The sequence below is a fragment of the Drosophila teissieri genome, chromosome 2R, assembly GCF_016746235.2.
Source record: "Drosophila teissieri strain GT53w chromosome 2R, Prin_Dtei_1.1, whole genome shotgun sequence".
NCBI lineage: Eukaryota > Metazoa > Arthropoda > Insecta > Diptera > Drosophilidae > Drosophila > Drosophila teissieri.
This window is the reverse complement of record NC_053030.1, coordinates 8,973,771-9,000,470: the sequence shown is the minus strand read 5'-3', so window position 1 is coordinate 9,000,470 and position 26,700 is coordinate 8,973,771. Positions and strand designations below refer to the sequence as shown.

The following is a 26,700-nucleotide window of genomic DNA, read 5'->3' as shown; positions in this document are numbered from 1 at the left end:
AGCGGCTGTAATGGGGTAATTAAAAGCATTGTTAATGGGATTCAACGGGGGAGGTACATGGATACATATGTATGTACATGCCATTCGTATAGACAAGTGTATGAAAAACATGGAAAATACACTCGTGAGCATGTGTAACCAATTAATTTGGTAAATTAATAAGTGGTGGGGATAACACTATGTGGCTGTATCAATTGCTTTCCAACTTGATGCGATGGGAACTCAAGAAAAAATAAGGAGACGTCTATACTAAATTAAGATAGAAATACGAAGTTATTTGTTTTGCTTATTTTTCTAAAATATTATGCTTTATTAGCTTTTCAAGACTATATCGTTTTCGATTCCCTGTTAACTTTCGCTTGTGAAGTTCGTTATATATTTTAGCTGATATATTAGATTATCCCTTAACGCATTTGTATTCAGCCCTCAGTAAGAACACTTGGGCTGAGCCCTGCAATGAACGCCTCAAGTAAACTGCTATTATTAGCGAGCACTTATGCCCGTTTTGGCCAGCTCATTAGCCATTCTGGGCACAAGCCACGTAACAGTAACAAGGCATAAAAGGCGAAATACACGAGTTCGTATAGACGAATGGCTATAAGACATTTCATATTCACACCATTCACGATGGTTTATCAGGTTGCATGCACGCGATTCAAATCAATTGCCACAATGACACACATACAAATTGTTGAGCTGAGCTAGCTGAGATACTTCTAGCAGTCACTGTGTTTGCTTCAGACCCAGACAATCGCCTAATGCCCAAACCAGAACGATGACGAGGCAGTCCGCGAAGAAGACCTTCACGCTGGCAAACAAGAGCCACATACATATATGTGTGCATATTATATATTTTCTGTGGACTGAGTAACAACACCAGTCGCATTCTATGTCCTACGTCATCCAAGGAGAAGGGCGGTGGGAGGTGCTCGAGTCGAGACAATTGCACGTGCTTTGCATGTCGAATTACAAAATAACGAGAACAGCCACTTGTAACTCACTTTACAATCGACAGCTACGCAGAAGCTCTTTTCAGTTACGGAGCAACAGGTTTCTTGCCTTCAATACCACTGGGAAAGCAGCAAGTGACGCCGTCAGCAATTGGAAACCAAGGCTTAAAATTAGTTCAACATATTTAAATGTATAATAAATATTAGTTGTTGTTCGTCACACATTTCGAATTCAGAGCGTTGGATGCAGATGCATTCGTCACAACGTTTTGCCTGGTTAAGGGATGCGCTTTCCTGTTTCGAACCACTTTTACATATATTTCTAATTATATAATAGAATACTTTTTTTAAAATTTTAAAATCTTTTTTTTTGCTTTAAAAGAACCGATCAGAAGAGGGGGTGTTGTTTGCTTTCTTGTAGCGGTTCTTCTTTCTTAATTATGCAGACGCCTCTTCGGGGCATCAAATATTCAATCGACACAATGGCACACATTCGACCTCTATTCTCTTCGCTCTTTGTTTTGGTCAGTTTACCTTATATTTTTATTTTGGCTGCTTCACTTTTATTTGGGTTAATGCTGAAGAATTGTCAGAGCTGGCGGACAACTTTCGTTGGGGCAAAGAGCGGAGAAAATAGGAAAAAACTAATCTTTTGCACACCAAAGTCACCTTCTTCGCGGAGATCATGTCCGGCTTAGAGTCCGGAAAGGTATATCAGCTGTAAGCTGTATATAAACAAAGTTTGAGGATGGGACTGGGTGAGTTGGTAACTTTGGCTGCCTATGTTGGTAACTTTACTCTTTATGCACAAGAGGCTAAAACGATTAGGCATTAATGTTGGCCAATCTTTTTGATGCGTTTCTTTTATAATTTGCGCGCTATTAGCGTACTTACTTTTAATAACTTTTTTTGGTTTTCTTTCTGGGTCACTGCTATTAAGTTTTTAGGTAGCAGATGGGTGGCATGTCTGTTTGGTAAGGTCGTGCATATCGTGAAAAAGGCCTAAAGACTTTCGAGCTTGGTGCAGTAAAAGTCGGGCAGAAATTACACTAACCTTGAAATGTGTTTGAATAATGCAAAATATTATATACTTCATTTTAAGAGCATTTACTAACGATTTAACGATTTCATTTGCATCAATTCTTTATTCGAATACACATTGATGACCTATTGAGCTTTAAAAGGGTAATAAATTAGAGACGATAAAATATTTATTTATTTCCAAATTCTCGGGCAGTGGCAGCTGAACTGAAAGCAGAGTCTAATAAATATTCATATTGTTATTCAGTTGCTTTCCCTTTTGTCCATTTATCAGCTGGGGTGTTGAAGGAAGTGCTTCACTCTGTAGAAGAAATGAGCTCCAGGCGGATAAAGCACGGACAGATATACGGGTGGTACGAGAATATACGATCCAAAGCATAGCTGTGGGATCTTCAGCCTTATCGCGAACTGTATCCGGACCACACCCAGGGATTGGAAAAACACTGAAATGAAACCAGATCCAATCTCCCTGCATTCAGCGCAGGAATGTTCAGAAGTCACTTGGCGGATTTCATGCTCCGCTGGCTTTGATTAGAGCGTTCGATTTGTTTGTTTGATCCGATCATGCCCGCAATTAAATTCAATGAAATTTAATTTCACAATTGAATTTCGTTTTCAGCGTGCTTGCGAATTACTCGAGCGTTCAAACTTAGCCAAGTATTTATCGCTCCCACAATTTTCCCTTTCGCCTCTGGTTTTCCGATTTTCACCAGCCCACAAAAGCAAACACATCGATTGGCTTTCCTCGTTTTTTCTGCGCAAATTATTGGTCATCGAACATTTCAGTGGATACCGGAGCATTATTCATACACTTAAATTGTTTATAGTTGTGTTGACTAACAGCACTAATGATAATGGGTTTCTGAAGAGTTTTTATCATAAAACTCATGAATGAAATTAAAAGGGGTCATAGAGATACAAAATAAAATAACTATGATCTCAGTATAAAAATGCTTGTTACAATTATTCATTTTAAGAACAGGTTCTTTCGTCAGAGGAAAACCCATCTTATTATCCATATGAACGTTACAATTTGGAGTTGCTTCGCTTTCCGCTATTCATGTTCATGCCCCATTGACTTGTACTCGAGATGATCGAAGTCGAGGGGCTTGGGGAAGACGATGATGATGGTGACCAAGGGGCTAGGTTGATTTCCAAAGCTGGTCCGTACTCGTTTCATTGCCGAGCATTCGGGTTTGGGGTCTACGATATTCTATTTAACGGCTCATCGGGTCTGATCGCCCGTGGATCATGCCCCCAAGAGGGGATCTCGAGATTCTCCTTTGTTCCCAGCCCGCTGCAATCTTAATGTGCGGCTTAGGTGAGTGACTAACGGCCAGCTAAACCATGAGTAAGTGGCCCCAGGGCGTGGGTAGCTCGAGCAGTTCAGGTGCTCTAGATGTGAAATGATATTAATTTTGACAAATTTGCCAATTTAAACCGCTCTATGAATGGTTAAATGGTGATCTTGGAAACGATGAGCAGTCAATTACAAATCTGCCAAATTCGAAACAAGTGCGTCACCAAGAAGATTCAGATATTAGAGACAGATAAATTATACTTACTCACCACATGCCATAAATTATGTTTTGTTAGCATTTTATGTGTGCCCGCTTAACCAAGTTTGAAATCAACCCAAGATCATATTTTCAGCTCAATTAGAGCATATTAAGTGTGGCAAGAGTTGGTAGTGAGAGGTGTGGAGGGCGGAGCAGGGAGAGAGTACGTACTTCTTGTTACTTTTTTCCACTGTTTTCAGAATATAAATTAACGCAACAATTAACTGAAACGAGTTTTTGAGTTAGGGGGAGAAACAGAATGGAGTGAAGAAGCCATGGATGATCTTTCGGTGGAAGGGGGAATAGGCGAGGGGCAAAGCTGCTTTATTGAACAACACAACTCTTCAACTATTTATGAGGGACCCCGCTGAAGTGGCAAGTTCTGTGCTGTGCGGTTCGTTTTGGATTTGTTTTGAAAAAAGCGGATCGAAACCCAACGAAGCGATGGAAAGTAAGGGAAAGACTCCACTGAAACATTAGAAATTCAGTGGTGGCAATAAGAAAATGTTAATGTGTTTGTGGCGCATCGATGATGACTTCGATTTTCCAAGCAATACGTGCGTTTTTTTAAGCACTTGAGAAAGAAACCCATACTTCTATCAAAAAGTTGTATCTACACAGTTCTGCGAAGTGCAAAATTCGTTCGAGTTATCCAAACAAAGTTTGGGTTGTTAGCATCCAAATGATATTGCTAAGTTTGCTGTTGTTGCGGTTCTTTTTTGTTTTTTACGCCTCTGGCTTGATGTGGTCTTGTGGTTTTCCAGTTTTCAGTTTTCAGTTTGTTGTTCGGGTTTTCGGTTTTACTTTTATTACCATTCCACTTACGAGCTGTGTGGCATTGAAGTGTTGAATTACTCCAGACTTTAGGCAAATTCTGTCTTCGCTGAATTCGCAATCGCTGGCGTCACTTCTTGGCCCACAAAGTTATGTGACAAATTTTCCATAAATACATTTGGCCGGCGGGCGAGAGAGTTCAGTAACCCCCATCTGAACTGACCTATTTGCGGCGATTGCCAGGCGGAAAACGTGAGCGAGAAAGTGAGCCATAACATCCCGGAATAAGCAGTTCGGAAAACTGGACACTTTTCTTTGGAAAATCACATACATTGTACTCTTCTGAGATAATATACTATAGATCTTATTCGAAGGCACTAAAATGGGTGTTTAAATGTGTAGAAGCTACGCACTTCTTACTATAATCTTTGCAAATATTCATTCTGATATTAATAGCAACATTTTGCTGAGTTGTAAAGTATATGAAATTATATATATTATAATGTAAAATGTATATCCACCATTTTGGGCCAGAGGAATAGTTGGCATTCCGCACAGCAGGCAATTATGTCTTTCGTTCACTTATTATTGCGTGGATATATTAATGGACATGCAAAGTGTATCCCTCACTCTCGCATTTTTGTTTATTTTTGGAGTATTCAGCGAATTCTGTTTGGCCTGATGAGTCATTAAAACTAAAAATTTTGCATTCTAAAAATGGTTATATATGGGTTTACGCACTATGTTCTTCCGGCACAAGCCAAATTGATTTAGAGAAAACAAAGCAAATGACAAACGAAATTCAATTAGACTTTGAATGGGTAAAATTAAGCTGACCAAAACCCGTTTAGAATCCAGGTTCGGATAATTTATTCATGGATTCATCATTCGATGCATTGTTCGATGGCCCAAACAGAAACTTTTACTTTTCAACATTGTTATGGTTCCATTGTGAGTGCTCATCTTCGAAGAGGCTCGACGAGATCTCCCCTGCAATTAATCTCCGCCAGCCCCAAACAATCCAATTAGATAACCCAGGGCCTACTCGTTTTCAGCGGGGAGTGAAAGTTTACGGCTCGTTCTAGCCCACTGGCCGGACTGAAACTGGGCCGGAATCAGAAACACGAAATCCGGAATACGATCGCCATTTGCATAAAACACTCATCTAATAAAAGCCCTTTGCAGTGGGCAGTTGCTCGAGTGCTCGATCTCGAATGGCATGGTATCGTACGTGGAAATGCGTAGAAATCATGGTTTTAGATCATGGTTTTTTGTATACACATGCTTTTTGGGCGATTAATGATGATGATATTGCTCGGTAGAGTTTCACTACCAATCGTAAAAAGCATCTTGAAGATTGCATCGGAAATGGAAAAGTGCATCACATTACTACGGAGAAGTCAACATGTTACCTATACAAAGTTTTAACTATTTAATATGCATTTGGGAAGACTATTTAAAGTGGGTAAATGCATATAAAAATCTTAAAAAATACATAAAGCTCTATTATTTTGGCCCAATTTAATTGCAGGTTCAGTCATACTTTTTCACAAAGAACTGACCTCTCCCTCGCCGACTTTTCCCGCCTATCGACATTTTTGCAGGCCCATTTCTATGCAAATCAGCTGAGAACACGCACACATCAGCCCATCAGTTGGGGAGCAAAGGAGGAGGTGCTGGGGATGGCCTCATATACTTATAATGGGGCACCGGCTTTCAATACACCGCATGATATGCGATAGGGATATGCAAATTCAAAGGGGTTAGGGTGGGCGAAGGGGGTGGCGCAGGGTCCTCGGAGGGAAGGAAGGCCTAGCCCAATGTGCAAATTCCTTTCGCCACGGGCTTGGCAGAAACGTGACAAAATGAAGTCTGTTTTGGGTATTCAGGCCTTACGTAATGCGCCTGTTCGGGTCTTTAGTTTCTTCCTCAGCCATTGTGGCATTGTAGTGTCGGGGGATAATCAAGATTTACGCCCGACTTTCGCCGTTATCATCGGCTAATGGGGCTGGGAAGTCCAGGAGTCGCCTGTGGATGGCAGATTGTGCCGGGGTTCATGTTCTCTTTGTGGGTCAATGACCGTCCAGAGTGGTGATTGATTCTATTGCAGGAGATTTTTCAACTGCACACTGAGAAAAACTTTCAAAATAAAGTTTTGCATAATGCCTAACCATTAAATAGCATATCTTTCCATATCTTTTGGTAACATGTAATATTTAGTCATCCAGATTAAGATTGACTATGGTCGCCTTGCTAAATAGGCGTAATAATTTGTAATAGCGCTCCGACAATTATTGATTACTTTTAAGTGTTGTGTATAGTTCAAACTCGTAGACATGAGTCCATAGATCATTGCTCGGTTTCGATGAACATGAACTTGATGAGTTCATAAATAGCTTACACTTCTTGGGGATACACATGCCCCACACATGTGTCCCTCGGCAGCAGCTGATCCAACCTTGGATTGCATCACTTCACCCTCGAAAACCATGATCACTTATTCGTTTACTCAATCTGTTTTCGTTCTTCTTTTCAGACCACCAACAAAAGAGATTCGAACAATGTAACGACACCTTAAACGATCTAAACACAATCGAAAGGCGGAAAATTACTGTACGAGTATTGCCCAGAAATAAAGTTGCACAGACCCCAAAACCACTTCAGCGAAATCAGGTGAGTTGGGCAACGATTTGGAATTGCTTCTGGGATTGGGAAACACATTCGTAGATAAAGAGTGATGCGCAATCATAATTCGCTTTGATCTGGGCATATTTTTCTGCTTAAATATAGCAATTTTAAATTGCCATGAGTTGTGGTTCCCTTTGGCAAGAGTTTAGAAGCCCCTGAGGAGGGAAAACGACCCGTTGTTTATGACTTTGTTCAAAACTCTGGAACTTTGGCATTTGCTATGTTTTTTGGCCTCTTCAAATTTACGCTTATGCGCGGAAAGAACCCTTCAAAACTCAATGTACGTGCAGCTCTAAAATGCGAGGTGAACGGGCTTATATATGCTAATATATATACTTATTCGCACCTGGGCGACGTCTCTGTTGTTATGGTAATGTGAGCTGCGTTTGGGGTTTCATTCTCATTACAATAACGCTTTTGCCCTCATTGTTTGCAGGCAGCGAAAGGCCTTGGTGGCAGATCGGCCTTGAATCCGCGTGTAATTCAAACAATATAATCAGACTGATTAACCCGTAAACCACGCAGCTTAACACCTTCTCGCCGGAAAGAGGCAATAGCTCTGCCAAAGAAAAGGCGGACAACCTTGTGCTGTCCTCCGTTTTTGGCCAAACCCATAAATTAGACAGTCGGCTCCTCGGATTTCCTTGACTAATTTCAAGGAGGTGGAAAATCCTGAACACTGCTGAAAATTTCCACTCTCCACGAGCACAGGGATGCAAGAGTACAGGGATTCTGCTGCAGAGAGGAAGGAAGTCGGCTCCTTTTTGCCTTATTTGGTTATTCGGTGACAGACTTCTGCCAAATTCGTTGACTAGGTCAGGCTCTCTCTTTTTTTTGCATGGCTTCGTGTGTGTGTTGGCTTCACTTTTGTTTTCTGTTGCCCAAATTGCGACTGCGCAGGGAGTCGCGAAGGTCCTGGCAACATTCGGTTGGCAACATAGCTTCTCTAAAGTTTTCGCCTATAAATTACACTGAGATCATAGGCTAGACGAAGCTGAAAAAAAACTAAAACGATATAAGTACGTTTTTTAGCTTGATTTGCAACAAATTTAAATACTATTTTAATTTGACCCGGATATTGTTATTTTTCAATGAAAATTGTTAACTAAAATCATTGGGTTGAAAATAGTTATATTACTATAACTATCCGAAAACCTCTTTCTAAAGGAAGAACTTCTCTAGTGGCAGCATCTCACAATTTAACGTTCCCTGCAACATAGTTCCAGTGACTGCCAAACTGTATGAGCAGCGATGCTGCGATGCTGTCGCCCACGCAAAAAGAGCAAGCAGGATGGCGAGACAGAGGGAGCGGGACGGCGCACTGAGAGCACATCTCGCAGTTGCGCTCCTTGACCTTGGGCACGAACGCACTCGAAACCCCCTCCGATTCCACCCGCCGCCCCAGAAGTGCTTTACCCTTCGGGGACGCGAGATCCGGACAGAAATTCCGAGTCAGTCGCTCACTTCCAGCAGCCACAAGTTGTGGCCACGCGGATGGCATGGAAAGCGCGGAGAAGCAGTGAAGATTCAAGAGTGCTTTTTTATGGTGAATCGTGAATGGTGAATGTGAATGTGAACGGAATGATCCCCCGCAATGTCAGCAGTCCCACCGACTCGGATCTGGATCTGCAGTATGTAAAGGGCAGGAGAGCTCCCCTCTCCACACCACAATCCCATCTGTTAGTCAATTAAAACGACGCAGAAGTAAACAGCCAATAAATCAACAGCAGCATCAGTCAGCCAGTCAGTGTGTTCTCTATTTAGTTTCTCGGGGTCAGAATCTCTGAATCAGCGACTGCTGCGTCATCATCATCATCATCGTAATCATCATAATCGCTCTTATCGGAACTTTTACCGACCCCAACCCCATTGGTTTCCATCGATTTCCATCTATCATACACAGATTGATTGATAGGAAGGTGGGGACATTTCCATGAGCGCCTCGAGTGGGCCTCGGGTTCAAAGTTCGCATTTGTCAAATGGAGCGAAAATAGGCACTGTATAAACACGGCTGTCCTTTGAAGAGCCCAATCAAATAGAACGAGATGCGATTAAATGGTTCTGCGAAAAACAAAGGTTGACACTGGACTGAGACCTATTCTAGGTTCGGTGGTTAATTCATTTGTTTTTGGGCACCTCTCTTAATAGCTGCTGAGTTGAATTTCAAATAATTGGCTACCTATTAGGCACCAGAGGTGAATGATAACTCGAGGGGCTTACTTTGAATTGGAAAATTGGGGCTTTGATCAGAAGTGTTTATGCTTTCCTTCCCCATCTGTATACATTACCTACCAAACTTTGTGTACACAAGATACGAACAGCTCTTTCCCCATAAATAAGCAAATATTTCATTTTGCTGGCGTTTTCATTTAAGATTCTCAATAAAGCTGCTGGAAAAATGCATATAAATCAATGGCAATAGACAAACTGAAAGTGCGGCTGGCATTTTCCCTCTACCTCGCCATGAGTTACGCCATTGCACTACTGAAGCCCTAACTTTGGCATTTTCGCACTTTGAGACGACCTTCAAATGGCCCGAATCGCCCCCGATTCGCATTTTGTCCCAAGTCATAGAAGCCCGGTCATTAAAAGTGATGACAGATCCATTCAGTTGGCGGCAATAGGGTGAGGTAATACTCCGGAGGTTGTGCACCGTGTGATGGGCGATGAGCATGCACTTTTGTTCAGCCCGGCTGTTTGCTTTTCCTTCTCGGGTTGCTCGGTTGTTCGAGCTTTCCGGTCAGGGGCACTTTCCTTTTCAATTCGACCAGCTCTTTGGCTTGGCCATTGTGCCTCTTGGCCGTGTTGCATTGCCGCTTGCTCTGCTGACCAGCGTTAGACATTGGGAATTGTGCTGAAGTGTCGGTAACAAGTGGCTACACTCCGCAAAATATCGTGTTTATTTTGTTGACATTTATTAACGTCAGTGATTATTCCCTGGATAGTTATCCCATTAATATCACCATATGTATTACACAATCACAATAATTTCTTATATTAACTCGTTATATAAACTCAATAGACAACTAAAATGATACAGCTAATATTAATCGTAAATTTTGTTCATTGTGAATAGTTTATCAGTTAATTATTGTAAGTATTATCCTATGGTTTTCTCTGCCTGTAGTTAATGCCTCATACAGAGTCGAGAATCTCTAAGCTCACTTGGAGTGGAGTTTGCTTTAGAGTTAGAGCCGCAAGCTGGCTTCCTGGGCCATTGTCTATGCCCATACCCCTTCGTAATTAAGTTGGCAAATTTGTGTAATGAGCTAGTGCAATTATACGGCCTGCTCCGTGTTGGGCCTATGCAAATGCCACACATAATTATAGTTTGTGGCCGGCGTTTTTTACTTTGGGCTGTTTTGGTTTTGGCTTTGTTTTCCTTTGCTGTTCGTTTTCATTTTCGTTTTCCCTGCAGTGTTTGCCCACTTTGCCAAGTGAGCTGAGTGCTGAGTGTGTGCTCATCTGCGAAATGCAAATGAAAGTCAAAGTTAATTTGTAAGATTTTCACGTCGAGATACAAGATCGCGAGACCGCCGGCAAAAACTGCGTGACTGTGATGAGTTACTTTTGCGGCTACGGTTAAACAACACTACAGCAACGAAGTGAGATAAAAGTGCCGGGGACCACGTCTCAATTTTCCGTCTGCCTGCAGTCTCGTCTCGGCGGAAAAGCAGTGAAAAGCCCTCAACTGGGGAAATCAAAGGCGGCATTCACATTGCGGTTGCCTGCCTCGAAAATGCGGCATACTTTCGGGCTGTTAATCAATTACCGCTGCGGAAATTTGATGTATTCGTTAATGGCTGGTCTTTAGCTGGCAGAGGAAACTCCAGCTGCCAACAAATTTATAATTGAGTATTATTAAGGAAATAAAGTAGTCTCTTACAGGACAATCCTGGTATTCTTAAACAGAAATCACTGGATTTAAATTGAACTTTAATTTACCAGAACAGGCTAATGTTTCAAAGGAAACAACTTCAGTTAACTTTCGGTTAATTTATCATTAACATACGATGTTACTGTTCTATTGAAACATATTTCTACGACTTCGTTTCGAACTTAAGTTACCTCAGACAAAGACTAATATATTTGGTTTGAATACATATTGCTAAAAATGCTTAATTGACAAAGTGAATTATTTATTTCGAGTGCATGATTCGTAAACAAACTTGACTCATAAACTATACTATTTAGCGATCTAATTTCCACTCATGCCCAGCTCAATTGGAAGATTTTATGAATTTCGCCTTGGCATTCCCCCAAGTTCAATGCCAAAATCGTATTTAGTGGACTGATCCCCCATTTATAGCATCTATACGCAGTACAGACCTCCAGTTCAGTCATTCCGTTTAATTAACCAATGCTCAAAACGAAATGAACATTTTGCAGTTGTGTTGGCTGGCTGAGAGCTGCTCATTTGTCTGCCCCAATCAACATCAGCATCATCGTCATCGCCATCGTCACCGCGGTTTCTATCATCGTTACGAAGCTCTTCATCATTTTATCAACTGGGTGCATGGGTGCACTCATGCACCCACGAGAGTCGACACGAATCCGCGGCTGCAGTTTCCATTTCGATGCGCAAAAAACGCTTAAACTGCAATTTGCGCTTGCTTCAAGCGGTTAAAGGGGCGGCAAAGGGGGTCCAAAGGGGGGTGTGCTCCCCACTAATTAGCACATCAAATACTCTGTGCACACGGAACACACGTTCGCATCGCCTTGTGGGTGGGGTTGTTGCCTTAAAGGGGTCAAATGTCAGCTCAACGCTCTTTGGACAGCCCCACTAACTGGGTTAACTCACTGGCCCTGTGGAGCTGGAGCGTTAGTAGTTGAGTTACTCGCTCGCAAACGCGCTAATTACAACCTGCTTGTCATATAAATAGACTGCCCAAAAGTATGCAGCGAAAAAGGTGTCAACAGCATAAAATTATTAATTAGTTGACGTTTAGCCATTATGAAAAGCTCTTGAGTTATACTACCATTTGAGCAGATTAACAACGAAATATTGTTGGTTTTACCTTTTAATTCGCTATGCAAGGGTTCCTTGACTAAGTGTGTTTCTCGTTTAAGAAATGAAAAAGTGTAGAATGTAGAATGAGTGCTCATTTAAACATTTCTAGCAATTAATCAATCAATGATTGTTTATGGCGCAGGCTAACAAATATTAAACCATCTCATTTGAACCACTCGTAAATCATGTTAGTGACCCAAGATGCGCCTGATGTAATATAAATCTCACAACGTCTGTGAGTGTTCGGCATCCCCGAACTTGGCATGAATCATCTGCTCGAGAAGCCATTACTCACGACCCATTCGTCCGGCGCCAATTCAAAGCCAAAAGAAAAGCCAAAATAAAGGCAAAGACAGCGGAGGAAGACCATGAGCCAAAGGCATATGCACATCGACAGAGTCTGCAGGCCACAGAGTTCAGGAAAAGGGGCAAATTCCTAGATGGAAATAGCTTTCCTTGAAATGCCTTTGGACCAGCCGCGATTTCGATGCAAGCGATTCGAGGGAATCCGCCGAGCAAATGGAAGATGCATTCTGCTCTTGCCGGGCCATGACTTTTATTTATTGGATGACTCGGGGTGATCAAGTGGGTTGACTGAACTAAGGATGGGCTGGTTGGTCAGAGCGACAGTAAGTTTTGGCATTTAAATCATTGTGAATCACATTAATTCCTAATGCTCTGAGCATATTGTCATTTATGTGAAACCGAAATATATTGCTTGTCTTCTTAATAAATAAACCAAAAATTCTTTAGGCGTAACTAAAAATATTCACAAGAAATGATTGATTCATTTAAAACTTGCATGAGTCATTTTATTGAATTTAAAGGCACAAGTATGAAAATTATTTGTAAATTGTCCAAACTAGACTGTTTCTTTAAGAGGGGAGTCACTTTCAAACTGGATTCATACTCTTTCTTATTGCATTCTTCGGTTGGCAGGTAATTGTTTTAATTGTGAAAGACTGTCAAGTAGGCCTTTAGTGTTTATCTATAATTACCAAGTCAACACATCAAATTACCCAGCATTCAATAAGTAGTTATGTTTTAGATCCGCACAAATTGAATTAAATGCCACAACTTAAGGACTCTCTCAACCAATTGCCCTGTCACACTGTCACCCTGTCACTCTGCAGACTGAGTTTTCCGCCAGGTTGTGGTGGCTTTTACGGCGAATGCAATATGACGTTTAATTTCCCCCAGAACACCGCCATAATGGAGATCCATTAGTGCGATGTCGCTGGATGTCAGTGCAGTTGAGCGATGGGTACGGGCTAAGTCAGGGGAGGTTCCTACGGAGGACTCCGATGCGGAAGAGTCCGTGGTCGTAGTCATCCACCGCAGAGAAGAGATATTTCTATTGCGCTAATACTACTAATACTACTAACACCGCATACTCGCAGATGGCAATTACAAATAGTTTTCCCTTTTTCCAGCATGTCTTCCGGCCTGATGTCGTGTGTGAGGGAAAACTCGCCGCCGCTGGAATCGGAGTTGGATGCCAGCTGTGCCGGGGGACCATTGTCACTGCCGGAGGGCCACGCCCACTCGCACAGCCATGGGGCCACCTCAACGCCCATCTCCAGTCCAGGAAACGATGCCCACCAGTCCCCGACCGCCGGTGAGTTATCTAATTGGTTTCGTAATACCCCCAACGAGCTGGGCTAACAAACAAACACACACATCCCGTATTCCTGCCAAGGAATTTCTCGTTGGGCTGCGTTATTAAATCATTCAAGTGCGGAATGTGGGATTATGAAATTGCCCTGGGGCCGTGGCTCTCGCTTTCCGGGAATCGCTTACAATATTGAGGATTTCTCCTTCACGTGTTCATCATTTCGGGAAAATCCCCCAGGACACGGGTTGCGAAAAGGTTCGCTGATTGCCAAAGGCTTGGAGTTTGGTTTGATTGCCATCCCCGAGGGTTGATAGCAGTTGGGCAGGTTAAGCCTTGGCTTTATGGATGCTTGATGGCCATTGAATATCTGTTGATCTGCTTTGGAAAGGCCAATATATGTGACGCCATGAAAAGCCATCAATGGCAAAGTCCCTGGCAACCAACATATCTTTGTAGTAAAATATCCGCATACGTATTTTTATCCGCATAATGCAATACTATTGATGCTAAATATATGATAATGTTAACTCTTTGTTGCGCACTGTTCGTGAATCATTTTCCATAGGAAGCTTAAAAGAAGACAGTATAAAATCTAACATAACGTATTCTAGATATTTATAGGGATTTATGCTGGATACACGTTATACTTTTAGTATCATAGAGTAACATATCCTTTTCTTTTTTAAGGAAATAATAAATTTCAAATTCCTTCTACTATTGGACTACTAAAATAGGAAATTTCCTTATGACTATGCATTGTTAAAGTACAATGAATTCCCTTCACCCGGCCTTGTCTTAAAATATCCGCAGACTGGATTGCATCACTTGCGGGAGTAATGCCGTAGTAATGCCATCGATCATATGGAACGGAATTGGAGCTGTGCTCTTCCTTGAAAACTGAGTGAACTATCTTTGTTGGAATCGCATTGCAGAGTTCAGAGACGTGAACCCTCTGCAGATCGTATGGTAGTTAGGAAAGTGTGTGTAGTACCAACAACCCAACAAAGCCATGTTATTGTAAACACCCTATACGAGGCTGGGGTATGTCCGACTTGGGCAGACGGTTGGGCACGCACAGAGATGTAAGATGTGGCTTGTTGGCTGTTTCGTATGTGCATAATTAGTGGGTTGTTTGGCTTTCGGTTTGTCGACGCCACCTCCCCCTGAATCAAATACAGATGCAGATACAATGAGCTAGAGATAAAAGTGGCCGTAATACATATTCAGATTGAGCCACATCCACATGGCTGCTACTGCACGTTGTATATAGTTCAGTTCACATGTGAAATGGCCTTTGTCTATTTGTTTTCGTTGGGCTAGCCCTCATAGTATAGGCACCGACAACTGAATAACTGGATAATGTTTATATAATTGTGGGTATTACTGGCTACACGTGCTAATTAACGCCCCCAACTTTCTACGGCTAATGCAAATGCACAGCGAATCCGACCTCATGGGTTCTGCCAGCGGATTCGTAATGGGAATAGGAAGCTTTATCCATTTGGGGTCACCCCAACCGTGGTCGTTATGACAACTCCCACAAAGAAACGCCATCAACAATAACGGACCGCACTCATACTATTCACCTGTGTGGGTCGCAACGTGAATAAATGGATCGATGGACAGTGGGTGAAACTTCATGAATGACAAGTTCCATACTTCATTGCCTTCAAGAACTCGGCATATTCAAGTAAAGGCAGTAGGTCATAACAAGTTTAAGTTTATTCTAATGCTTTTAATATAATTAAACTTGGTTAAATGTCATTCCAATTACTCAATGCTTTCACGAATAATACAGTATTCGCAAATGTAAGTTATTCAGTTGATACATATGTATGGTTTTATTAATCATAACATTTTATTTTTAAATTAGAAAACCATTTTAATGGTCCGACTGTAACGATTGCACCTATCCACATTAGCTCTGATTGCACAAAACAGTGGTTGGTATCTTTTAGGGAACACTCGCGGAAGTCGTAAGCTTGTTGAGGTTTGATTTCTTGATTAGGCTCGTTAAATCGCATTTATGGCCCACTGTGCTGTTGTGCTCTTGTGCTGTTAACAGCGCTGTTAGCCGCGCAGACGGCAGGCAGACACCTGCAGCGAGCCAAGAAACGCTAATCAGTCCGAATTGGCAACACAACGCGCCAATAAGCCCAATCCCGCTGTCGATGACTCGATTCGATTCATTTTAGCCGAGTTCAGTTGAGTACGCTGGTTCGCTTTTTCCTTGTTTTGTGGGGTCTGTTCGGGCTTTTCGCTTCGTTTCGTTTTCGTAGATTTCAATTTCAGTGCCCGAGAGTGAGTATCATTTGCTTGTATTGTGTTGGGGGTCTGTTATTTCGATTTCCATGGCGGTCTTTCGCGCTGTCCCATTGATTCAATTCATTCTGTGCGCTCCGCTCCACCTGAACAGGTGAGCAATTTCGCTGCCGAACGCGTCGCGCCGGTTATTGCACTAATTGAATTGTCGCTGAATGCAATTGCAATATTCAATCCCATCCGTAATCCCAATCCGCCATTCGCCAGCTGCTAGCGATCAATCCGAATCCCAAAGATACAAAGATATACGAAAGATGCAAAAGTCAACAAAGTTTAATCAATAATATCGGGAAAACATACACCACTGGAGTCATCGAACTAAGTGCAAACTTGTGTGTGCTGCAAAGTGAAGTTCAACTAAAGCAGATACTTACATATACCCAAAGATATATGCCATATTCTGTCTTCTAACTAAAAAACTAAAAAACAAGCTTGTTTACAAAAGGCAACAATCAGTAAAGTAAACAATTCGCGGGAATTCTTCAGTTGAATAAAACATCTGCCGCTATTTTCGGCCTCATGATACATATTTAAACAGGTAATAAAACGTATTGTGTTTTTGTGCATTTTTTGGACTAGAACGAAGAGCGAAATTTGTGAAATTGTGTAGCTACTGAGCACTGAACGCTTTTTGTTTTGAATTTGCATTTCAATAATTTCTGACTGATGAGTGCCTCCTAACAAAGAGTATTACAACCCAATTAAAACGATGAGCATTTAGTTTAAAACTAACACTTGGCCCACAAAACCATGGGCCATTATATAAGTTGACATCCGTTTGGAGCTTATCAAGCGCTGATAATGGCTTGTTTCGGCTCAATCCCATCTCTCCTCGAAGAAACCTCGTTACGAGCTGATGGGGATTGGTCCAATTGGCCGGCGCCTCTAATTGAAGTGCCACATGAGTTGTGTAATCAATTTGCTGCGTTGTACCGCCGTTGCCGTTGCCGTACTCGTTGTCGTTGTGATTTGTCGCGTTCGAGTGCGCACCTCGTTTTGGCCTGGTTAAAACTGATAAGCCGTGGCCATTGGCACGCAGACGACTGATTGCACTCGACGTCTTTTGGCCCAGAGATTGGCGATAGGTCTTCTCTGGAATAGGCTCTGATTGGCGTTTGATCTTTATTAAAATTGCTAGAAATAAACTTCAGAGTATGTACACAAATAGGGTTTTTAGCACATTACATTCAAGCCTTTTCTATTAGGAAAACAATTGACTTTGTCATTAGCAAGTACTTATTAATCAGCTCATGAGATATATGATATATACTGCTATTAGGACTAAGTACACCTTTTTTTATCCGATATTTTTACCAATATTGTATGATATATTATAACTATATTGAAAGTTCCTACGCCTTGGCATTTATTGTCTTCTAATTTCATTCCTTCTCGTGTACTTTGCACGCAGTATTGGATTATGAAGTTTCAAGAAATACGTAATCAAAATAATCGAAGGGGATTACCATTTGAGGCCATTTCCTTTTCTTCGACCATCTTTGATAGCTCTCCGATAGTCGTACGCCCAAGTTATTTATAGTTATTGGGCACTATGTCTAATCTTTATAGCCGCAAATGCACTGATACAGCCAGGCGGCGATATCCCAGTCTCTGTGTGGAACAATTACGCAGCAGTTGATTGGAAACTCGGCGATTATTCGCAGTGTTGATGTAATTAATCATACGCCTGTTGAACTCTTTGACCAACAAACTCAACGAACCTTGGCCAATCCATCGGCATAGCATTCAACCATTCTCGAGGCTTACAGCATTGCAATTTACTATATGCCCGAGTAGAGGCAACATTTGAAGGCCCCGAGACCCGTTTTTATTTTATTTCATTTCATTTTATTTTGCTGCCAGAGTTGTGCAATTCTTGGAGCTTTTGTCTGCCTCTTTGGGGCCTCGGGTGCTGGTGCTGGTGCTGGTTCTCGTTCTCCGCGATGGCTCGCTATTTTTATTCCACGCAAGTGAACTCAGCACTTGTTAAGCGGATAAGCTGCCCACATGGGGTAGACCCCCTCCCCCCGAGAGGCGGCCGGTGGGATGTGGGCGTGGCTCACTTGACCTTACCCAATACAACAATCCCAAGAGCTGGTCGAGCTCACATCCGCTGGCAAGTAAAGAAACGCTGCGAAAACTGGCAAAAAAGGTCTCCAATTACTGCAATCGGTTGAAAAGTTGTTCGCCATTTGATTTGCACAATTTGCATGTTGAGACTTGGGAATGTTTTTGCCAATGATTAATTAATAAATAACGAACCCACAGCCCAACCTTTTTGGCATTGCAAATTCAGAATCGAATGGCAATCGGTGTCACTCGAACACCTCCAAAAGTCCCACGTGGGCACTCGAAGTTGCTATTAGAGCTAGCATTAATCCCCTGGGCATCGGCTTGCCAAATTGAAAAGACGAAAATCGCTTTTGATGAATTACCAATGCCCAAAGCCCAAAGCAGTGCCAAGCCAAAGATGACAATGACGCCAAGATCTCGCCCACATTCGCGGAAAAAGCGAAACCCAAACTGATGACAGGGGCACAGCCAAGTGAACAATATGGGTGCTCAGGCAATGGCGAATCTTGCTCCATAGACTTTAGACAAGATGAATTAGAAATAATGTATCCACAATGCTGATGTAATCGGGATTGCCTCATAAATTGAATCACAGCTTCGTCAGACTGAGCCAAGCCGAAACTTTTCAATCTGAGATGGGCGCCTGTTGGTTAATTAATTTAAGAACTTCGGTAGGCTGCAGAAGTAATTCCATTCGGCACTCGGCGCAAAAAAAAGACTGACTGCTGACCCAATTAGGCATTCCATAAATAAACAATTTTCACTTGTTCAGTGGGGTGGTAATTCCCTCTTTTGGGCGCTTGACGTTCAAATTCCATTAGCCCCCGATCCCCAAGCAATTTTGGAGACGAACCGAGGCCGACAGCCAGACACCCCAAGGGGCAATACTCGTAAATAGAATGACGTGCCACTGGGAGTCCTCTTACCCCACGCGTCATATTTGTATGGCGTACTACTTTTTTTTTCCATGACTAATCAAGCGATGACCAGCCCCAACGCAGGTGAAATTAATCATTAAAATCGAGCCATCAAAAAAACATAAATGAAGTAGTCGTACCCATGACTACACATGTGTTTGGCCATAAACAAATTTGTACATACACAATATAAATGTATATACTGTGTATATAGTGTCTTTCGGTGCTCGCGTGTCGCGGCCCCAAAACGTGACTGTTTTTTTGATTGGAGGTCGAAGCTTTCTTGGCTGAGTTCTTTGATTTATTTTTCGAAATTCTTGTACTTCCGTTAGCGGCGTTCTTTTCTCTAATTAATATATGCACTTACTGCTGGTATGCAGACTTTCCACCGAGTGATGGGTATTTACTCTCCGAACTTTCATTTCTGGCAATGACACACAAAGAGTGATGATGCGTGAGTCACTTGGGAGATGTTAAATATTCGCAGATGACGGAAGGGCTTATCAGTACGCTCTGCGAATAATGAGGTCACCAGTTGTAGTGGACAAACATATTGATTATAAGCCCATACATAAAATCCCAACAAAGTCTTCCAAGTCGTAGTATTTACACTTCACTTAGCTCTGATGCATGGGCATACTTACTAGTTCGTGTACCTGGAAAAAGCAATAATTTCTTTGTGATCGATAACGAATGGTTCTTTTTCTTTCTCCTGCTTATCGGCCATCTTAATTGTGCAAACATGTTGGCGTCTACAGACACTCAGAAAGGAATAAAAGCCATAAAAGCTATTTAAGATAACGCAAATCGATTGATAAGCGTTTTCCATAACCCCTTTTTCTCTTTCGGATTTTCGTATGCAATTGTTCTTCGTCTGGGAAGTTGGGTATTGTGTATCGCGCCAACTTGAGATACGATATGACCTTGTCGAGTAAGCCTCTATACAGGTTCTTCACGTGGTGCCCAATCGTTCTTATCGACGAGTCACCTATGTATATAAGCCGTCCCTGTCGCTCTCCTAATCCCTGCGTATTTCCCTCTCATTCGGCTGGGAACTTCCACCAATTGAGAGGTCTTCAACTTTTGCCTATTTATGGTCATGTTTCTTGTACCATTCGCTGCGTTTCACTCGCTTATTGTTTACTTCTTATCGCTCATTTGGTTTTCGGTGTATTGGCGTCCTAACTTCTCATGAATGACAGAACGATTCTATTAACAAAAGATTGGTTCAACAGCTGAGTAACCTATGAAGTTGACCACTTCCTCGGAAGTTACTATGAACTGTTTGCGCTATTTTACGGAAGTACTGATTGCAAAGTGAACTTATGTCATCACTTTAATGGAAATCCTTTTTCAAATTGAATCTACTAAAGGGAGAAGGCATAAGATTCGCTGGCTGTTGCTGCGATAACGTAATTCCCATCGCCGATAATTTAATTCCCTTCGCCTGAGTGTGAAAACCTAATCCCAAGCGATTTTGCCCTCACTCCGGAATATTTATGCTCGCCTGTCAATCAAAGCGGGAGCTTTGAATACATTGCCTTGCTTGACATCTGGCCCTACTTGACATTAAAATATCTTTAAATTTTAATGAAATTTAGGTAACATATCTATACAAGTATATATCTAACGATTTCCCCAACGCAGCAGTAGTTATAATAAACTTATAAAACACACGGATTTAATATACATCTTTATTAATTAATAGAAATAAATGTGTTTTGAATGCAAGTGTTACAAATATTTTAAGCGACGTTATGGGTCCTAATGTTTTCGCATAATATTTCGATTGTGATCATTTTTACGCAACAGTAAGTTTAAATTCTGGGCATAGATGCGTAAATTTTATGGTTTGGGACAATGACACCAGCAAGCGTCTGGAAAACTACTCTTTCTTTGTATTTCAAAATAAAAATTAAAAAAAAAAATGTTTTTATATTAAGCCTAGTTCCTAAACGTCTTTCTTGGTCCTTCCAGAGCACCCAAATCAGCAGCAACAACAGCAGCAGAAGCGTCGTCGTTTCCATCCGCTCCGTAACCTGAGGCGCATCTTCCGGCGACGCACGATCAATAGCTCTGCGGACAGTCCTGCAGCCTGTCAGTCGCCAGGACCCGGATCCTGCAACACCTTGCCACCGCCCGCCAGCAGCAGCAGCGAGAAGAATCTGCGCAGCGGGATCGCCTCGCCACCAGGATCCCCCCTGAATCCGAAGCAACTGAAGGAGAACTACCAGACGCAATCGCTGCCCAAGTCCAAATCGTACGGCTCGCATCGCGATGAGCTGCTGAGTGTGCTCCTGGGCAAAAAGCGGGCCAGCAAGCAGGACCACAGCCAGGTGGCAGTTCTTCCCGATTCCCCATCCCAGTCGCAGTCTCCACAGGAAGCCATGTACCAGGCCCAGCGACAGCATGGCGGCGTGGCCGTCTTCCCGGACTCCCTTCTCCTCAACCGGAGCAGCTATTTTGCCGAGCAGAGAATCCAACAGCGCCATCTTCGCAGTGTGGGTGACTCCTCGCAGGAACTGGAGTCCAGCATAGGCTTGGGCTCAGGATCCGGATCTGGACCTGGAGCTGGTGGTGCCGCTGACATCTCCGACAGCCAGCGCTGCCTCAGCGAAGGTCGCCTCCTGGATGTGGACGGGTGAGTTCATCTCCTCTCGAAACGACAATGGTGGTACAATGTTCGATTTCAGAGACTACTCTCGGGACACCCTGTCTCAGTCACATGACAGCGTCTTCTCCGAGTCGGCCACAGCCAGCAGTCTATCCATTGTACTCAAGGTGAGTTGCAGAGTATTTAATAGCTGGTAAATATGGAGGGAATCAGTTCGTATTTCCCTTTGAAATCAGATTTCTTTGACCCATTAGAACTGGACTCTATAGCTCATGCTTTTGCAATAGGAAGTGATTTCACTTTTGTTCTTCATTGAACAAAGTTCACGGACCTCGGGTCACTGGGGGAATCCGCTTGATGTGATTGTTATCTGAGCACTTGAGCTGCAATCAATCTAAATTGATTTTAATCAAAGTCAATTGGTGGCTTTGTTGGCACTGGTTACTGCATTTGTGATGACCAAATCTGCTCCAGAGTCCATTGACTCACTACGATTCTGATTTTTAAGGCTTTTTAATTTTCGAGATTGGTGGGGAAAACACATCTTTGATTAGCTAGCTGACTTATCTTCGATACAGAACATCTATTAATTGAGTGTTTTTCCCATGGGGAAAGTTGAATAACTCCCGACAATCGTAGTTCTTTTGGTTTGGAGATATTCCCCATATCAGATACAACTATTTAGCAACTTCAAAAACAATTGCAAACTAAACTAATTAAATCGACTTGAGACTTGTGCCAAAGGAAAGTCGAAAATAAAATAGTCTGGCTGAGACGGTTATCTAATAGACTCATGAAACCTCATCGTGAACATCATTATCAACATTAATGCATAAGTCGGTTGAGCGTTTTTCTCTTCTTTTTGAGTGAAAAAGAAAAACTATAGCCAACGCACGAGTTTTGCAAGTTGCAACTGGAAACAGAAACCAAAGTTAGTTGTGGCACTACAAAAAATCGATTTAAACAAGTTGATATTTAAGGAAACTAAAATCTTTGCTGTTAATCAAACTTACTTTGATATTTTAGCGATTAACGAATCATTTTATCATCCTCTAATAGAATCCAAAGATTTAAATTTTTTAAGATTTTAGATTTTAATTTTACGGATTAATTATTTATATAATTACTTAAAACTTTAGTTGCTGATAATAGCCTATTTATTGACGACCCAATATTTTCTTTCTGTGCACCCATGCAGTAAGTCTTTCCACCACCCGCCAACCGCTTTTCCCCCCCTGAAACTCCCGCTTTTCCCGGCGATTTTCCACCTCTGGCAGCGCGTGGCAATTTGCGGCTTCTTCTCCCGGCAGTCGGCTGCTACTTCTATTGCTTCTTCGGTTTCTGGACAAACGAGTTGGCAGTTGGCAGCCGATGGTCGCTTGGTCGCCTGGCCGCTTGGCCGCTTCTTGTTATTCCACTTTTTTCCACTTGGCCAGTGCTCCTCCGGCGCCCCGCTTTTCACTCCGCGGGCTCCCAGCTTATTTGCCAACCTGGTTAGCAAATAAATCGCATTTCTTTCTGTTTCTATGCTATTGAACTCCTGCAGGTTTTCCGCTAAATCAGTTTGCATCGAGACTTTAGCCAGTGAAGACACACGATTTCCACGATTCCGATTCCGATTGCGATTACTATTTCGAAACCGACTCCGATCCGCGCTATGTCCACGATCCTCGAGATTCCTGGACTCTAGCCAAGTGAAAAAGTTACTGAACCTGCGATTTAACGGTCCAACTGGGTAACTGTGGTGGAGATTGAAAGAACTGCGATTCCCTGGTTGTCGGATTAATTGGATTAGCTAGGCGGAAGTCCCAAGTGCTGGAGGGAATTCGGGCGATAGATTATTAAACATTAAATTGTATTATTCAAGGATAGGAGATTAGATAGATTTAGATTAGGTGGCTTTTGTAATATACACCTTGCTAATTAGAAAAAGGCTAGGTAGTAAAATCTAAAAGACAATACTAAAAGTATTCAAAGTACTTTATCTTGTCTTGTTATTTTCTTGGAAAATATTTAAAAGCACTTATAGGAGGGGATCATAGCCCCACAGACGTCGTCGTTCGTTCTCCAGTATACATATTTTCTAAGACCATTCTGTCCTGCGGCTCCCTGCTAATCCTCCAGCCAGTCGAGTGCACTTGGCGACTTTCCTCTGAAAAGCTGAAGAGCAGGTCGGAAAGCGAGCTTAGGTCTATAAATATTTACCAGCCGATGTGCAGCAGATGTGATCCCAGAGTCAGAGCTCCTGGCCAAGCAACCAGTTTGATGAATTAATTGCGGATAAATAGAAAGAGAAAAACATCTACACGATGGCCATAATGGAAAAACTAAATGACAATGCAGTCGAGCGATTTGATGGCCGGCGGAGAGGGGCGGGCATTTAGTCCGGACGACTTGGAATGACAGCGATATGGTAACACGGTAACACGCATTAAAATCGCCTGGGAGCGAGCATGGCCGTCATCGGACTTGGACTTGGATGTGGACATGGATGTGGATGTAGATGTAGATGGGTGTGTGTGGATTGAAGGGGGAACCATTTCACACGCTCTGCGCTAATTGACCAACTCTGGCGGGGAATGGGGAGGGCAGAAACCACTTCTTCCTAGCTCCCGACACTTGAAATTTCATTTTCGGCCTACATTCGTTTGCAGCGACATGAGATCTGTGGCACTTCCCGTCTGGTGGGCCGCACTCCCAGATATTACGTAACCCATCATCCACTGCTGAATTTGACTAGCGCACCGATTTCCGCGTCCATTAGGAGCACTCAGGCCCCCATGTACCATGTTCCATGTCCAATCGTTCAGTCGTCCTCGGCGCATCCGCGTTAGGATTTTAATTGCATTTCTTCGCACGCCGATGGGCGCATTCTGGAGTTGGCGAAAAATGCGGCCCACGTCCATATCGGCTGGCCACTTCTACTGGCCCACTTCCCGGCCCCACTTTCCGCCACTTGGGTTGACAGCCGAGGAGAAATTGATTCGCGGCGATTTGATGTGGCGTTGTGATGTGAGGCAGCCGGAGGAGCTGAGTTGGGTGAGAGTGTGGAGAAGGGTTCTTCAGTGTTCACTGGGTCTGTCTGCTGGGGAGAAAGCCAATCTTAACATCGCTAAAGCGAAGCGCTTAGAATGTATGACTAGTAAATCAATAGTGTTTAGAAAGCATATAATGTAAAGGTAGTTTTAGAAACTACAATTCATTTAGGTGTTGTTTCTTAGACTTTACATTGGTTTCGGGACAGAGATTTACTTGTACTTCAGGAATATATCTATGAGTGAGAGATAGTGCGGGAACTATTCATAGACAATTATTATCTAGCAAACTACAAACAAAACGCAGTTCTTTGAGCTGTTAAAAGCAAGCAATGGACCCATTGCCTTGATTTACCCACATGCGGTATCATTTGTACCAATTGAATTAAATGTCTCATGCAATTGCAATTGGTCTATATAAATATGAAAGATTATGGTCGAAGTCAGGGTCAATTCACGCTAACCATTCGCCGATCGGGGCTACCGGTGGTAAATGTGCACACTTTGGAGCATTTATCCCACTTGCAGATGGCGGCCATTTGTTTGAGCCGCGTTTGAAATGCAACTCGGACGGCGCAATGATGCAATTGCATTTAATTCAAAGCGATTGCCATGCCTCCCACTTGGCCAACTGTTGTGCCCGTTCTCTGGACGAAAACCCCTCTCTTGGATTGCGGTAATCAATGTTGGCGGTTGTGTGTGGCCATGTTGGGAGCCGACCACCAGCCACTGGTTCCCCCTTCTGCTGTCTCCTCCTTCAACGCGAGTTGGCCCACTCGCCAAGTGGGCCAATAAATCAGTGAACGTGACGACTGGTCGAGTCCGCTCCGCGATTTTCCCACTCAAAGCCGAAGTGGAACTTGGCTGAGAAGTGGCTATCCGGTGCAGGTAGCTCCGGTGCGAAATGGGTTAAGGTACGCAGGATGGCAACTACCTGCGGATGGCAACTACACGATCCGCCGAAAATTCCGCGGAATAGAAGCAGCTGTACAAGGTTATGTAAAACTATATTTCCATTTAGTGCGGAAGTACAAGGTGAAAAGGATAAAGTTGATAGAAAAGGAAATAATCAGAAAAATATTAAGTTAAAAGATATTAACAGCTTGTAGTTCATATGATTCTTATTTAAGAAGATGTAGGGAAATAAAAACCATATGTGAGATACATCTGCCCTTTGTAAGGCCAAGTAAATGTGATCTATAATTTTTAAAAAAGCATAAACACAATAATAACTTCACTATATATAATATGTATGTATGTGAAATATGCTTTTAATTAAGTAGGATTTATATGTACCTTGGGATGCAGGCGTCGCTGCTGATCATCTTGCAGAACATTGAACTCGCCCCCAAATCCCCAATTGCAATTGTTTAGCTAGAATTGATGGGCGAGGTCTTTAACCTGAACCAGCCCGGCACTTAATCCTCGGGCAACGAGCTCCCAAAAATAGCATCCCCACCAGAAATGAGTCCAACCAACAGATGGCGACGTCACGCGCCGCAAACACTGATAGATGAACGACATGGGATACGAGAAGGCGGGAATTCCGGAGTTGGAGGAGGGATTCTTCCTCGCTTCGGACTCGTTTGTTTACTCTGTGGACAGAGGTCGGGTGCCTCGAGTCGTACCCTTGAAACTCGGTCGAGAGCTGACAATGAACAGATCTTCAGTGCCTGCCCTGCACCAATTGTGTTCGTCTAGGTAAAAAGCAAATGCGACGCCATCGCCATTTCCATTTCCATTCAGATTCCCATTCCCATTTTCGTTTTCATTTCACTCGAGATGCATCTGCATCGAAATCTTCAGTTGCACATTGCACTTTGGTGTCGTCAGTTGCCGCTGCTCGAGTTGAAAGTGAAATCTTTGAGATCGCGTGATCCTCATAGGCAGCGACATTTCCATAGTCACATTCACGTCACAATGGTAGCCGGAGGTTCGGGTTCTCTCAGGGCGCAGTCCAATCCCTTCCAGCTTTCGTTTGCGGTAAGAATGGGGAGTGTCTTTGTGCAATCTATTCGGAATCGCAGGCTTCTTCGGTAGCCACAGTTGCCCAGCTAAATCGGGGATTACCCATCAGTCATTTGTAGTCTCGTCCGCGCTG

General features: G+C 42.8%; 1 protein-coding gene across 3 annotated transcripts in view; it reads left to right on the top strand.

Moving 5' to 3' along the window:
• LOC122612448 (serine-rich adhesin for platelets) overlaps window positions 1–26,700 on the top strand; it is a 35,835-nt gene that overhangs the window by 4,909 nt on the left and 4,226 nt on the right. For 2 of the 3 annotated variants that reach the window (XM_043786074.1, XM_043786075.1), the window contains exons 2-5: window positions 6,861–6,997; window positions 13,457–13,641; window positions 20,928–21,591; window positions 21,644–21,731. In XM_043786074.1, the coding sequence (XP_043642009.1) occupies window positions 13,458–13,641; window positions 20,928–21,591; window positions 21,644–21,731 (936 nt within the window). In that variant the 5' untranslated portion in view covers window positions 6,861–6,997; window position 13,457. Of the gene's footprint in view, window positions 1–6,860; window positions 6,998–13,045; window positions 13,288–13,456; window positions 13,642–20,927; window positions 21,592–21,643; window positions 21,732–26,700 lie in introns of those variants that run through there. The other variant, XM_043786073.1, reaches the window with a different exon arrangement.